The 12,483-nt window shown below is 40.1% G+C and overlaps 1 protein-coding gene across 1 annotated transcript in view; it reads left to right on the top strand.

The window, feature by feature from the left end:
• Window positions 1–11,469, top strand: part of LOC143639803 (uncharacterized) — a 38,684-nt gene extending 27,215 nt beyond the window's left edge. The window contains exons 3-4 of the mRNA XM_077107863.1: window positions 9,636–9,671; window positions 10,092–11,469. Coding sequence (XP_076963978.1) covers window positions 9,636–9,671; window positions 10,092–11,469 — 1,414 coding nt within the window. The remainder of the gene's footprint in view (window positions 1–9,635; window positions 9,672–10,091) is intronic.
• Window positions 11,470–12,483: the final 1,014 nt, after the last annotated feature.

Raw genomic sequence — 12,483 nt, 5'->3', positions numbered from 1 at the left:
TTTTGGCAGAAGTTATTCATTTTACTTGCCTTTTATTGCTTCTACATGAGAGTAAAATGCATTTTGACACCTCATACATAAATAGAGTGTAACTTCCCCTTTTTCTGATTGTACCTAATGTCTGTTCACATGGGTCATGTAGTCAAATAGGATAATAATGTCTGATTTATTCTCTTGTCCTTCATCTCCAGCCCTTTAAAATTTTATTTTCAGATAGGATCTGGCTATGTTGTCTAGGCTCACCTGGAACTTCTGATCCTCCTGCCTCAGCTTCTCAAGCTGTTGGAATTAAAGGCACTGGCCACCAAACCTGAGGAAAATAGTTTATTTTGACCCAAATATTAATGTCCATCCTCAGGAACATGGATTTAATTTATCCTGAATGATATATGTGTCCTATTCTGGAAGAAATTACATCTTTTTAATCACAGGGATTGAACCCAGAAGTACTTAATCATTGAGCCAGATCCGCAACCCATTTTATGTATTATTTTGAGACATGATCTCACTAAGTTCCTTAGGGCCTCACTAAGTTGCCTAGGCTGGCTTTGAATTTAGCGGTCCTCCTGACCCACTCTCTCAAGCTGCTGGGATTAGAATTGTGCCCCAGTGTGCATGGCTGACAAGAATGTTTGTAAAAGAAACTTATGCATGAATACATTAACCAAGTGCATTGGTCGGATCATCAGATGGGTGGTACAGCAAAAAAAAAAAAAGTGAAATTTCTTTTGTAGGTCTGTTATTACATTGTTAGCTTTGGAAGATGGCGGTTATATGTCAGATAAGGTTGCTAATATATCCTGAGAAGTGCATTTGTTTGGAGAATTTTGGACTAATATAGAAATTAAGGTAATTGACTCTTAAAGGGCTTAAGATATCCCATGAGAATTTTTGCCATCCATCCAGAACCCCATTTTACTATCCTCATGATGGTCTAATTCCCCAAAATCAAGTGGTCTGAAGGTTCATTGATATAGAGCAAGTTCATAGAGAATTTCAGTTCACACCTGGGAAAATCCTGTGCTTCTCTTTTTATCGTTCTTAGGTATAGACAGCATATCAGATTTCTCTGGCGGGTTTTCTTGCATACCTCACAGAGTCTTATGTCCCCAGCCACTATCCTTTCCTGGGTTGCCACCATGTGCCCACAGCTGTCCTCTGCCCTGCATGGTACCAGGAATTTTATGCCCTGGATTAGCTCCTCTTAGAGGACAGCCTAAGTTGTGAGGTGCAGCCTCTTAGGGGCTCAGCTGAGGTCTTGGGGCTAAGGAATGTCCTGGAACATGCCTCATCTAGACAGCTCACTTCTTGGGATCTTGTTTTCCCCAAGCTCTGTTCCCATTCCTTGGATACAGTTGTACATTCAGCCTGTGCATGCTGGTGCTGAGGGGCCAGGTCACCAGTGATTCCTGACCCTTGCATTCTCTCACAGTGTGAAAGAGCAAAATCTCTCCCCAAGCATAAGGACCAGCCACCCCAGTGCAGTGCTGTGAAAATCTGAAAAGCTCATAGGGTGGAGTCATGGTCTAGGTCTCATGGGAGAGTGATCATGGAGTGTTTCAGTGAGCATGCCCAGGTGTGAGGATGTCCCAGCTGGCAGGGGGACCTTCCCTGCCTCTTGAGCCTGGTATATTTGCTCCTTCAGCCCCAGCCATCTGTGGTTATCACTGTGAAATGATCTGCTCACTTATCTGAGGCCCAAGTTGATTTATTCAGCACTAAAGATGATGAAATATGATGAAAGAGTGGAAAAAGAAGTGGACCAAAAAAAACCTACTTACATTTCCATTTAGAAAACATCCTAATTTATGGCAAGGTGCAGTGGTGCACAGTGGTACTCCTTACTTCTCCAGAGGCTGAGGCAGGAGGATTTAAAGTTTGAGGACAGCTTTAACAACTTAGTGAGACCCTTTGCAACTTGGTGAGACTTCAAATATTGGAGATGTGGTTCAGTGGTCAACTGCCTCTGGGTTCAATCCAAGGTATCAAAAAGAAAAAAAAAAAGGACTTATCCTTGGGCCACCCCTTTGGGAGCTGGACTGTTAGCTTATGAAATTTGGGAGTTACATGACTTCTCTCTGTCTACACTCACTATGATCACTACAAGATTTTCAATCATCTTAAACATGGTCTCCTTTTTCCATTATTAGAAGTAGGGGTTTTTTTCTTTTTAAGTTCACCAAGAAGCACAGCACACCTGGCCCTGGATTTCACAGAATTTTCTAAAATGCTCAGGGGTTTTCAGACAGTGTAGATCATGGGGAAGTTTAGTCTCCTTAATCTCCTTGGTAAGAAATTATATTGTCTTTCTATTAATTTCAATGTATTTTATGCCTCTCATTTTGTACCTTTCCTATTTTAATCGTTTTTTGTCATTCATGACAGGAAGTTTAGCAGAGTTATATATATATTTTTTTTGTGTGTGTGTGTGTGTGTGTGTGAGTGTGTTTGTGTGTGTGTTTGTGCCCTGCTTCAGATTGAACCCAGGGTCTTATGCATGCTTGGCTCTACTATTGAGCTATTTCCCAGCCCAAGAAAGTGGACTTTTATTGATTTATTTACTTATGCATTAAGTGGTGGGATTTAAGCAAGGGACTTGCTCATGCTGTTGTCATTCAAAAAATACTTTCAAGTTTGTAAAATCGTTTTTTGATAGTGGGTTTGTGTATCCCTAGGGATTTAACCCAGAGGCATTTGACCACTGAGCACCTCTCCAGCAGTTTTTATTTTTATTATTTTTAATTATTTTTAACTTTGTTATAGTTGTAAATGAACAGAATACCTTAATTGTATTGATTTTTTTTGTGGATCTAAGTTTCAAACCAAATACCTCAAACATGCTAGGAATGTGCTCTGTCATTGAGTGATAGCCTCTTTCCCTGATTGTAATTTTTGATTAAGACCAAGTCTGACTGTGTTTCTGATGGTTTTGCTCCATTTCTGAGACTGGCTTCAGTCTTGTCATCTTCCTGCCCTGACTTTCCTAGTTACAAAAATTTTAAGGGGACTCCACCAAACCAGGAGTTATAATGAGATAAGTCACCCCATTTCTCTCAAAATGTAAACAGTATTGAAAAGAGAATTTATTAGATTGTCTGAGATGATCAGAAGCTGGAGAGTCCTCTGTGGCAGTCTGCTGGCTGGGGAGCTGGAGAAGTAGTAGCTGTGCGGCCCAAGATGCTGAAGCCTCTGAACAAGAAGGATCAAAGGTGCTACCCTAGTCTGAGATCCAGTGCTTCTGGAAACTCCCTGGAGAATCATTGGGAGAATCGGCTTTGGAAGAGTGAAAAAGAAAAAGTCTAATATACTCAGGCAATCACAGCAGCAGTGGAAAACCCATCTATGTAGAATCGAGCTTGCATCTGCAGCTGCTACCATGGCGTTGCAACTTTTATCCCATGCAAGCCACCATCCTATTTGGATGACGTTACTCAGACTTGGGGAGGTTTTCCAGTTTGCGATTCTACATGCCAATAACTCTTAGACACAACCTCATGGACACACTGAAAGTGTGTCTCTTAATCCCATCAAGGTGACAATTCAAATGAACCATCACGCATACTATTTGCATTCAGTTAAGTAATGTTTGTGGAGGCATTTTACACTTATGATCATGAGAGTAATTCATAGCTTCCTCATTTTATCAATTTAATTTTGATAATATTGTAACATATGCCTCCAATAAAATTAGAAGGTGTTTCCTCTGCTTCTGCATTCTCAAAAGAAATGTAGACAGTTGGTAGCAGTTCTGGAGTGTCTAGTGGCAGCCTGTAGGATGTCTAAGAGCCCTACATTTCACTTTTTTGATGGTAATGAGTTATTGAGTCAGTTTCTTCAGTAGGCATGGGCTCATGTGTTTTGTGTATTTGGCCTTCTGTGTAAGTTGTAGGAGATGGTCTCTCTCAAAGTAGTGGGCCAGTTACTCTAAGTTATCTGATTTGTGTCAAGTGCATGTTCATGATATTGTTGAAGAGCCCATGGATGGTAATGGTGGCTATTTTAATTGTAATGGGTAGTTTCTGTGTCCTTGGTTTTCTTATTTGTTTAATGTTTAAGGTATTTTTCATACCTTTGTTCTATTTATTTACATTGATGTGGTAGTAAGAATTGAACCCAAAATCTCACTGGTGCTAGGCAAGCTCTGTACACTGGGCCATAACCTCACTCCTGTCCTCTGTTTTCTTAAACCAATATTAGTTTGTCAGTGATGCTGATATTCATGAAGAACTTGGTTTTGCAGACTGCTGATTTCTTGATTGGGGTTTCACCAACACCCTCTGTTACCCGCCTATGCTTAATTGACACTTACTTTGCTCTTTCTCTGCTTTCCTTAAATGCCAATTTTAGTGATTTTTTTCTCTTCTTTTCTGGAATGTGATTTGGATGCTCTAGAAACCCCCAATGCACCATTTGTGTGGTATTCCCATGTTGGACTTGTACATTTTATTTTTCTCACCATGGTCAAATTTTCCCTTGAATTACCTCTTCTTCCTGGGTCTGTTTAGAGCCCTGTGTTGCATCTCCCATTTCTTAGAGGTTTTCCAGCTGCTTCTGATCTGATTTCGGCTTTAACTCCCATGTTCTTTGAGCCTACTTGGGATTTCACTGACATTGTACACTTATTGAAGTGAGGTTTATGGCTCAGAATGTGGCCTGTTCTGGGGAGTTTTACTGTGATTCTGAGAAGGCTGTGTGTTTCACTATTAACCATTAGACCAGGGAAATCCTCCTGCCTGTTGCTCTGTTATATGGTCACAGAGCAACCAAGTTGTGGTGATGTCCCCAAATTTAGCCATGTATTCTTCATTGTCCTGGGAAGTTTTGTATGCCTCTGCCTGATGTATTTTGACTTTGTTTCAGGTGCATGCATACTAACAATTTAAGACAGTTAATGAAAGTTTAGCCTAGGGCCACCACAGTGCCACATCTCTTTGATCTCAGCACCTCAGGACTTTTAGGCAGGAGGATCCCAAGTTCAATGGTAGCCTCAACAACATACGTGCTGAACTACTTAGAGAATTCCTCTGTCAAAATAGAAATAATTAAAAATGAAAAAAGTGCAGTCAATGTGGCTTATTTGTTAAGCAACCCTTGGTTCAATCCTTGGTACAAAATATAAGCAAACACACAAGTAAATGAATAGAAAGAACATTTATCCTAGGGATTCTGGAGTCTTATCTTACTCAAGGATAGTCAATTCCATATGTTTTATTTTCCATTCATGAGTTATGTTTTTCTGTTCATCAGTATTCTTTGTATGATTTTTTTAAAGTGAAATGAAAATGTGTTTCTTGGGGCTGGGGTGGTGGCTCAATGGTAGAGCATTTGCCTAGCATGCAAGAGGCACTGGGTTTGATTTACAACACCATATACAAATAAATAAAGTTCCTTTAACAATGAAAAAATGTGTTTCTTTCTTTTCTCCTATAATGTGGCTCCTGTTTTTTGAAGGCTTCATGCCTTTGGCTAGAGACCATGTGTATGAGCTATGTTTAACAAATTATTTTGTGTTCAGCTCTTTTGAAAGATTTCCCTGAATGCTAGGGTCATTGGACAGAATGGAAACTTTAACAGATTTAGAGGTGACAGGCTCTGGATTTGCAGACTGACACCCAGCAGCTAATGTGTCTGAGCTGAGTCTTTAGGCCATTGGCAAGCTTATTTTCATATAAGAAATATATGAAAATAAGCTTGCCCCAACTCCCTTGCCTGGATGTCCTCAAAAGTTGTTTATGTATAAAAGTAAAAACCCTGCTGTGCACTGTGTTCAGGGCTCAGGCTTTGGAAATTATTTTTCTGGTCTGTGGTGCCACCAATAAACTGTTGCCACCAGATCTCAGTGTCCCCTGGCCTCATTTCTCCATACACCAGAAACTAGAGAAGAAGAGTAGAAACAGCAAAACCTCACTTGTCTGGTTTTTGTGGGTAGTTGTGCTGGGGCCTCTGCTTTAACACACAGTGGTGCTATTTAAAGCTCTGCTGTCCCTTTGCTCTGCAGAACCCAGCCTGTGCGCAACCACTGCTGAGCATGAGTGTCATAGGCCTCTCTGAATGGTTTCCTCCTGGACTGTGTGAGCTTCCTTCTTTCCTCAGAAATCTCCATGGTTTTATTTGGGGGAGCATACTGTGCAGTGAACCCTCAGGTGCTTAACCACTGAACCAAATCCCCAGCATCTTCCCCCTAAACTTTTATATTTATTAACTTTGATTCAGGCTTTTGCCAACTTTCTAAGGGCGTAACTATGGTGCTAAGGCTGGCATTGAACATGGAAGCCTCCTGCCTCAGCCTCCTGAAGGTGGGTGTATTTGAAACCTGATTTCCAAAAGAAACTCTGAAGTGTTCTTGGTCGAATTTTAGGTGATGGTTGAATGGGTAGACAATAATTTGCTGCTCTTGCCAGATGCTTGAATACTTCTAAGGAATTCCTGCTGATTTTTCACATAGTCATTTCTGACGTAGAAGAGTGGGAGTTTGTGTTAGACATTAAAATATTTCCATGGTGATTTTAGTAGGAATTGCCTAAATTTGGATAAGATGTACTGTGTGTAGTCTGGAGCCAATGACCAGGCTATCACAGTGAGCAACCAGGCCAGTGTTCTGCACCAGAGAAGGTCAGACTAACAGGTTAGTGAAGGTCACACCATGCTTGGTGCTGTGCACTCTTTCTTATGACTGCTTCATGGAGCTGTTGTGAACCTTTCAGGACTTTGGGGCATGATGACATTGTTTTTCTGTTGGTTTGGCTTGTGTTTCCACTTCTGTTCTATTTCATGGCAGTACAGAGATGGTTCCAGGCTCCCTGTTGTGTCATTTTGCTATGAGTGTTGAATTTTTCCCTTATTCTCATTAGTATATGAATGTATAACTTGTTCTTTTGCAAAACTAAATTTCCACACGTGCAATGGTGCATGAGTGTATTCTCCTTAGCTGGGGAGGCTGAGGCAGGAGAAACATAAATTTCAATGCTGGCCTCAGTCTCTCACAAGGCCCTGAGCAAGTTTTTTGAGTACTGTGCCAAAATGGCATATGTGGTGGGGATGTGGCTCAGTCATTAAGTGCCCTATGTTCAATCCCTGCTTATTTTTTCTAAATGTTTCTACCAAAAATAACATAAAATTTCTTGTGAGCTCATTAAAAGTATTTTAGTGTTTCACATTTGAACATATACTAAATGGATTTTGTCTACAGAATTGAGGATGTAGTGCATTTGGCCACCTGGATTCCAGTTAGCCTGGACCATCATGTGATCCATATCCAAGACATCTACTGTCACTCATCTTTCCCTCCTGTGAAGGCTGGCCCACTGAAGGCTTTTTCTTGGTCTCTTGCTCACCTCTGCTGATACTGTGCTGCGCAGGATGTGACATGTTTTAAGTCCTTGAGTGTGGTTGGGTGTCAGTGGCAGGGGCACCTTCTGGTAGGTGATCTTTTTGGCTGCTCCATCACAGTGCAGACATCTAGTATTATTATGGTTGTACATGCAGTGACCTGTTTCCCACCCGAATTGTGTTAGATAGGTGAGGATTCTGGGTTGCAACCTTGCTTCTTTACCACCCTGCAAATGCTTCTGTCTTAGGTTTGCACCACCATCCTTACAGGCAGGAGGAAACTCTTTCACAACAGACATCCAGTGCACACGTGGCCCAATCTTGATCAAAGTGTCTTGAGCAGAGCATGGCTATGGGGCACATGAACTTATAGCAGTGAAGTGACTGCTTTTCACTAGAGTTTTATAGTTGATGTACATTCATTGTTGCTATGAGATTTAGAAATTAGTGTCTGTAGTTAATTAATAAAATTGTGTTGAGAATTATAAAACTTTGCAAGGTTCTTGTTTGGATAAGGTGACATTTTTGGGTCATTGACTTATATCTAAGTCATGTTCCAACTTTTCATCTTAATACATTCTGCATTGACAGTAGTCATGAGAAATCATCAAATTTTTGTGTTTATTAATCATGTTGCTTGTTTACTATTTGACTATTTTTTTTCTGGAGAATAGCATGTGTAAACATATAGTTAGTTGTTCTGTTGGGGTAATCACAAAAGATGAGCTCAATCCCCAGTTCACAAATTGTGATAACCTGAGTGAAAAGTTGTCTAAATGCAGTCTGTAGGGGAAGCTTCTCAGTGATCCATTCTTGGAAGTTGAGGGTGGGGTGTTCTAGACATTTCTTTAAAGATGGAACAATAGACTTTGAGAAGGAATCAAGAGATCAGTCAATGCCATGTTGTTTATATTAACTTTGTAGGCACAATGAGCCACTGGGGTTGGCAGAATCTCTCTTAAAGGCTGAGTTTTGTTATTCCAGCAATTTTCTTCTCAGTCAGCTTTCTTTTTTTAAGGGTAAGTACTCTCAGAGTTGCTAATATTACCTCTGCACTGCACAGAAAGTTGTTAGGATTGTAATAGGAGTGCAATGAAGAAAGAAGTTAGGAGTGACCCAGGCACCTGTCTTACTTTCTGTGAACTCAACAAAGGAAGGGAGTACAACATTAAGTTGCTTGACTTTTGAGTGGCCCAATTCTAGTGTTGGAATGTCTGTGAAAGTTTGAGTGCAGGAAGCATTTGATGGACCACATCATACAATTAATCAGGGACTCAGAGATTCATGTGGACATCAAGCATGTTGACTATACATTTCTTCTGCTGTCAATCTCTCCTGACCTCCAGTATACATTTGTGGGATATTTTAGATCTCAGTGACCTTTGAGGATGTGGCTGTGAACTTCACCCAGGAGGAGTGGGCTTTGCTGGATCCTTCCCAGAAGAACCTTTACAGAGATGTGATGCTGGAAGTCCTCAGAAACCTGGCTTTTATAGGTAATAATGATGTTTTTTTTTTTTTCAAAATCTACTAGAGAACTCATGTTTATTTTGGTCATTTATATAGAACATGAAAATGGAATCAGTTGTTGAATTATTGGAGCATAAATGGCTCCTACTATTTGGCAAAGCATTCTGTCTCCTAAAGATTCATAAAGATTGTTCTGGTTTCTCATTTTAGGAAACAAATGTGATGAAAAGAAAATTGAAGATGAGATCAAAAATTCTGAGAGCGTTCTAAGGTAATTGTACTCACAAAACAAGTTTTTGAGAGAATCTGAGAAGGTCATATAATTTTTAAAACAGACCAACCCAAGAAGTATACACAATTTGAAATGTATTTATTCTTAAAGGATTTTTTCACCAGAAATATATACTTAGCTGTGACAGATATTCAGTTTTTTCAAAGTACTAGGCATGCATAAAGTAATGTAATTGAATGTGAATATCACTATTTGGATAATCTCAATAGAGCGGCTGCATTGCAAAGGATTGTTTCCTTTCAATCTCTTGATTTTCAAGAAATTTAAACAAATCAGAAAACCTAGCCTTTACCTGATGTTGGTAGTATTGTAAGCCTAGGACCTATAAATAAGAATAAAATCGTGGATGAATCCAGCATTGATAATGTGCTGGTCATTCTTCAAAGAAGCCATATATTAAACTTAAAAATCCAAGAAGATAGTGTGGAGAAACTTTCAGTGAGATTCCAGTTCTTAACTGGACAAAGAATAATTTTAATAGAGTAAGTCCATGTGGTTGTTATATGTGTGCCAAGGACTTCATATGCCCTTCATTCCTTCATAGGCAGATCACATCTCACTCTGAACACAAAAGCTACAAGCCTGAGGAATGTGAAGAGAAGCCATGTGAATTTAAACAGCACAGGCAATCCCTGGTTTTGCTGAAAAGTGTTCACACACAAATGTTAACACAAACTGGAGATGGACCTTATGAAAGTACAGTATGTGGGAAAGTCGCCAGTTGTTCCAGTGGCATTCAAAGGCATGAAGATACTCATACTGGGTGCCAACCCTATGAATATCAACAATGTGGTGAAGCCTCTTCTTCTCTCCCAGATGTCCAAAGACACACGAGAACACACAGTGGAGGTCAACCTTTTCAATGTGAGGTATGTGGGAAAGCCTTTAATTTCTCCTCTTTATTTAGAAGACATAAAATAATTCATTCTGCAGAGAAACTCTATCAACGTAAACAAGGTGGTCAAACCTTTATTTCACACACAAGTCTTCAAAGGCACAGGATCACACACACGGGGAATGCACGTTTCAAATGTAAGGTATGTGGGAAAGACTTTGCTTATCCCAGTTCACTTAGAATCCATCAGAGAACACATACTGGAGAGAACCTGTATAAATGTAAGCAGTGTCCCAAAGCCTTTACTACATCCAGTTACCTTCAGATTCATGGAAGAAAACATACTGGAGAGAAGCCCTTTGAATGTAAGCAGTGTGGAAAAGCCTTCAGTAGTTTCTCTGGCCTTCACTCACATAAAAAAATTCATACTGGAGAGAAGCCTTATGCTTGTAAGCAGTGTGGAAAAGCCTTTGGTAGGTCCAGTAGCCTTTACAGACATGAAAGAACACATACTGGGGAGAAGCCCTCTGAATGTAAGCCGTGTGGCAAAGCCTTTACTAGATCCAGTGAGCTTCACTTACATGAAAAAACTCATACTGGAGAAAAGCCCTATGAATGTAAGCAGTGTGGGAAAGCCTTTGCTACATCCAGTAACCTTCAGATTCATGAACGAACTCATACTGGAGAGAAGCCCTATGAGTGTAAGCAGTGTGGAAAAGCCTTTGCTACATCCAGTAACCTTCACTCTCATGAAAAAACTCACACTGGAGAGAAGCCCTATGAGTGTAAGCAGTGTGGAAAAGCCTTTGCTACATCCACTAATCTTCACAGACATGGAAGAACACATACTGGGGAGAAGCCGTATAAATGTGAGCACTGTGGAAAAGCCTTTTCTACATCTAGTTACCTTCAGATTCATGGAAGAACACATACTAGAGAGAAATGCTCTGAATGTCAACAATGTGGAAAAGTCTACACTACTGCCTCTGGCCTTCAGATACATGAACGATCTCATACTGGAGAGAAGCCCTATGAATGTAAGCAGTGTGGGAAAGCCTTTGCTACATCCAGTTCCCTTCAGTCACATAAAAAAACTCATACTGAGGAGAAGCCATATAAATGTAAGCAGTGTGGAAAAGCCTTCACTACTGCCTCTTTCCTTCAGATACATGAACGATCTCATACTGGAGAGAAACCCTATGAATGTAAGCAGTGTGGGAAAGCCTTTGCTACATCCAGTTACCTTCAGTCACATAAAAAAACTCATACTGAGGAGAAGCCATATAAATGTAAGCAGTGTGGCAAAGCCTTTGCTACATCCAGTTACCTTCGCAGACATGGAAGGACACATATTGGAGAGAAGCCCTATGAATGTAAGCAGTGTGGCAAAGCCTTTTCTACATCCAGTTACCTTCAGATTCATGGAAGAATACACACTGGAGAGAAGCCCTATGAATGTAAGCAGTGTGGCAAAGCCTTTGCTACATCCCCTGCACTTCACAGACATGGAAGAATACATACCAGAGAAAAGCGATATGAATAACGACATTGTGGAAAAGCTTTTGTCACACCCTGTCTGCTTCACACACGTTAAAGAACAGATACTGCACAGAAATCATATGCATGAAAACAATTGGTAAACTTTTCTGTTATTACTGTTTCACTCATGTAGGACGTTATTGATGAAAAATACATTGAATGTAAAATCTGGTAAATCAATATTTCATGTCATCCTCCAAGACAGGAAAGGGCTCACACTGCTGAAAGTGTGTGTGTGTGTGTGTGTGTGTGTGTGTGTGTGTGTGTGTGTTTTGTGAGAGAGAGACTGGGATTATGTCTGATTGTGCTCTACACTGAGCTACATTCCAGTTACTTTTTATTTTGAGACAGGGACTTGCTACATTTCTTAGGGTCTTCCTAAGGTGCTGAGGCTAGCCTCCAACATTGATCCTTCAGAATCCACCTCTCAAGTCTCAGTAATTAAAGACAAACACCACCACATCCAAATGAATAACTCTTTAAATGTAAAAAATATCACAAATCATTCCATTTTCCCTGTTGTCTTCAAAGCCATATTGTTCACATTGGGAAAAAAACACTCTGGGGGATTTTCTATATCCTGTCAGCTTCCCATCCAGCCCTGTTTTTATTTTCATATAGGAAAACCCTCAGGGAGAGAAGCCCTATGACTGTGAGAAATGTGGGAAATCTTCTAGTATTCTCAGTATTTTACTAAGGACTGGGAAGATTCTTTTGGAATAAAAAGTATAAATCCTATGCAAGTAAGAAATAAAAAGGGTTCAGCTGTTCTAGTTTTGTTCAGTTGTATGAAAGGACGCATGCTGTAGAAAATAATCTGGATAAGCCTTGTCGGGCAGTATTCAGCTTTCAGACTTTTCCTCAAAGATGTAGAGAATTCACATCTGGGAAGATTCTTTTTCTCTCTAAAAAATTGTAGTAAGACTTTCAACTTTCCAGGTCCCTTTGAACAGCATTTAAGAAATCACACTAGAGAAAAGCCCTGTATATAGAAATGTGGTAGGACCTTTGCTTGTTT

This window comes from Callospermophilus lateralis, chromosome Y (assembly GCF_048772815.1).
Source record: "Callospermophilus lateralis isolate mCalLat2 chromosome Y, mCalLat2.hap1, whole genome shotgun sequence".
NCBI classification, from domain to species: domain Eukaryota; kingdom Metazoa; phylum Chordata; class Mammalia; order Rodentia; family Sciuridae; genus Callospermophilus; species Callospermophilus lateralis.
This window is presented reverse-complemented; position numbering and strand designations above follow the sequence as displayed.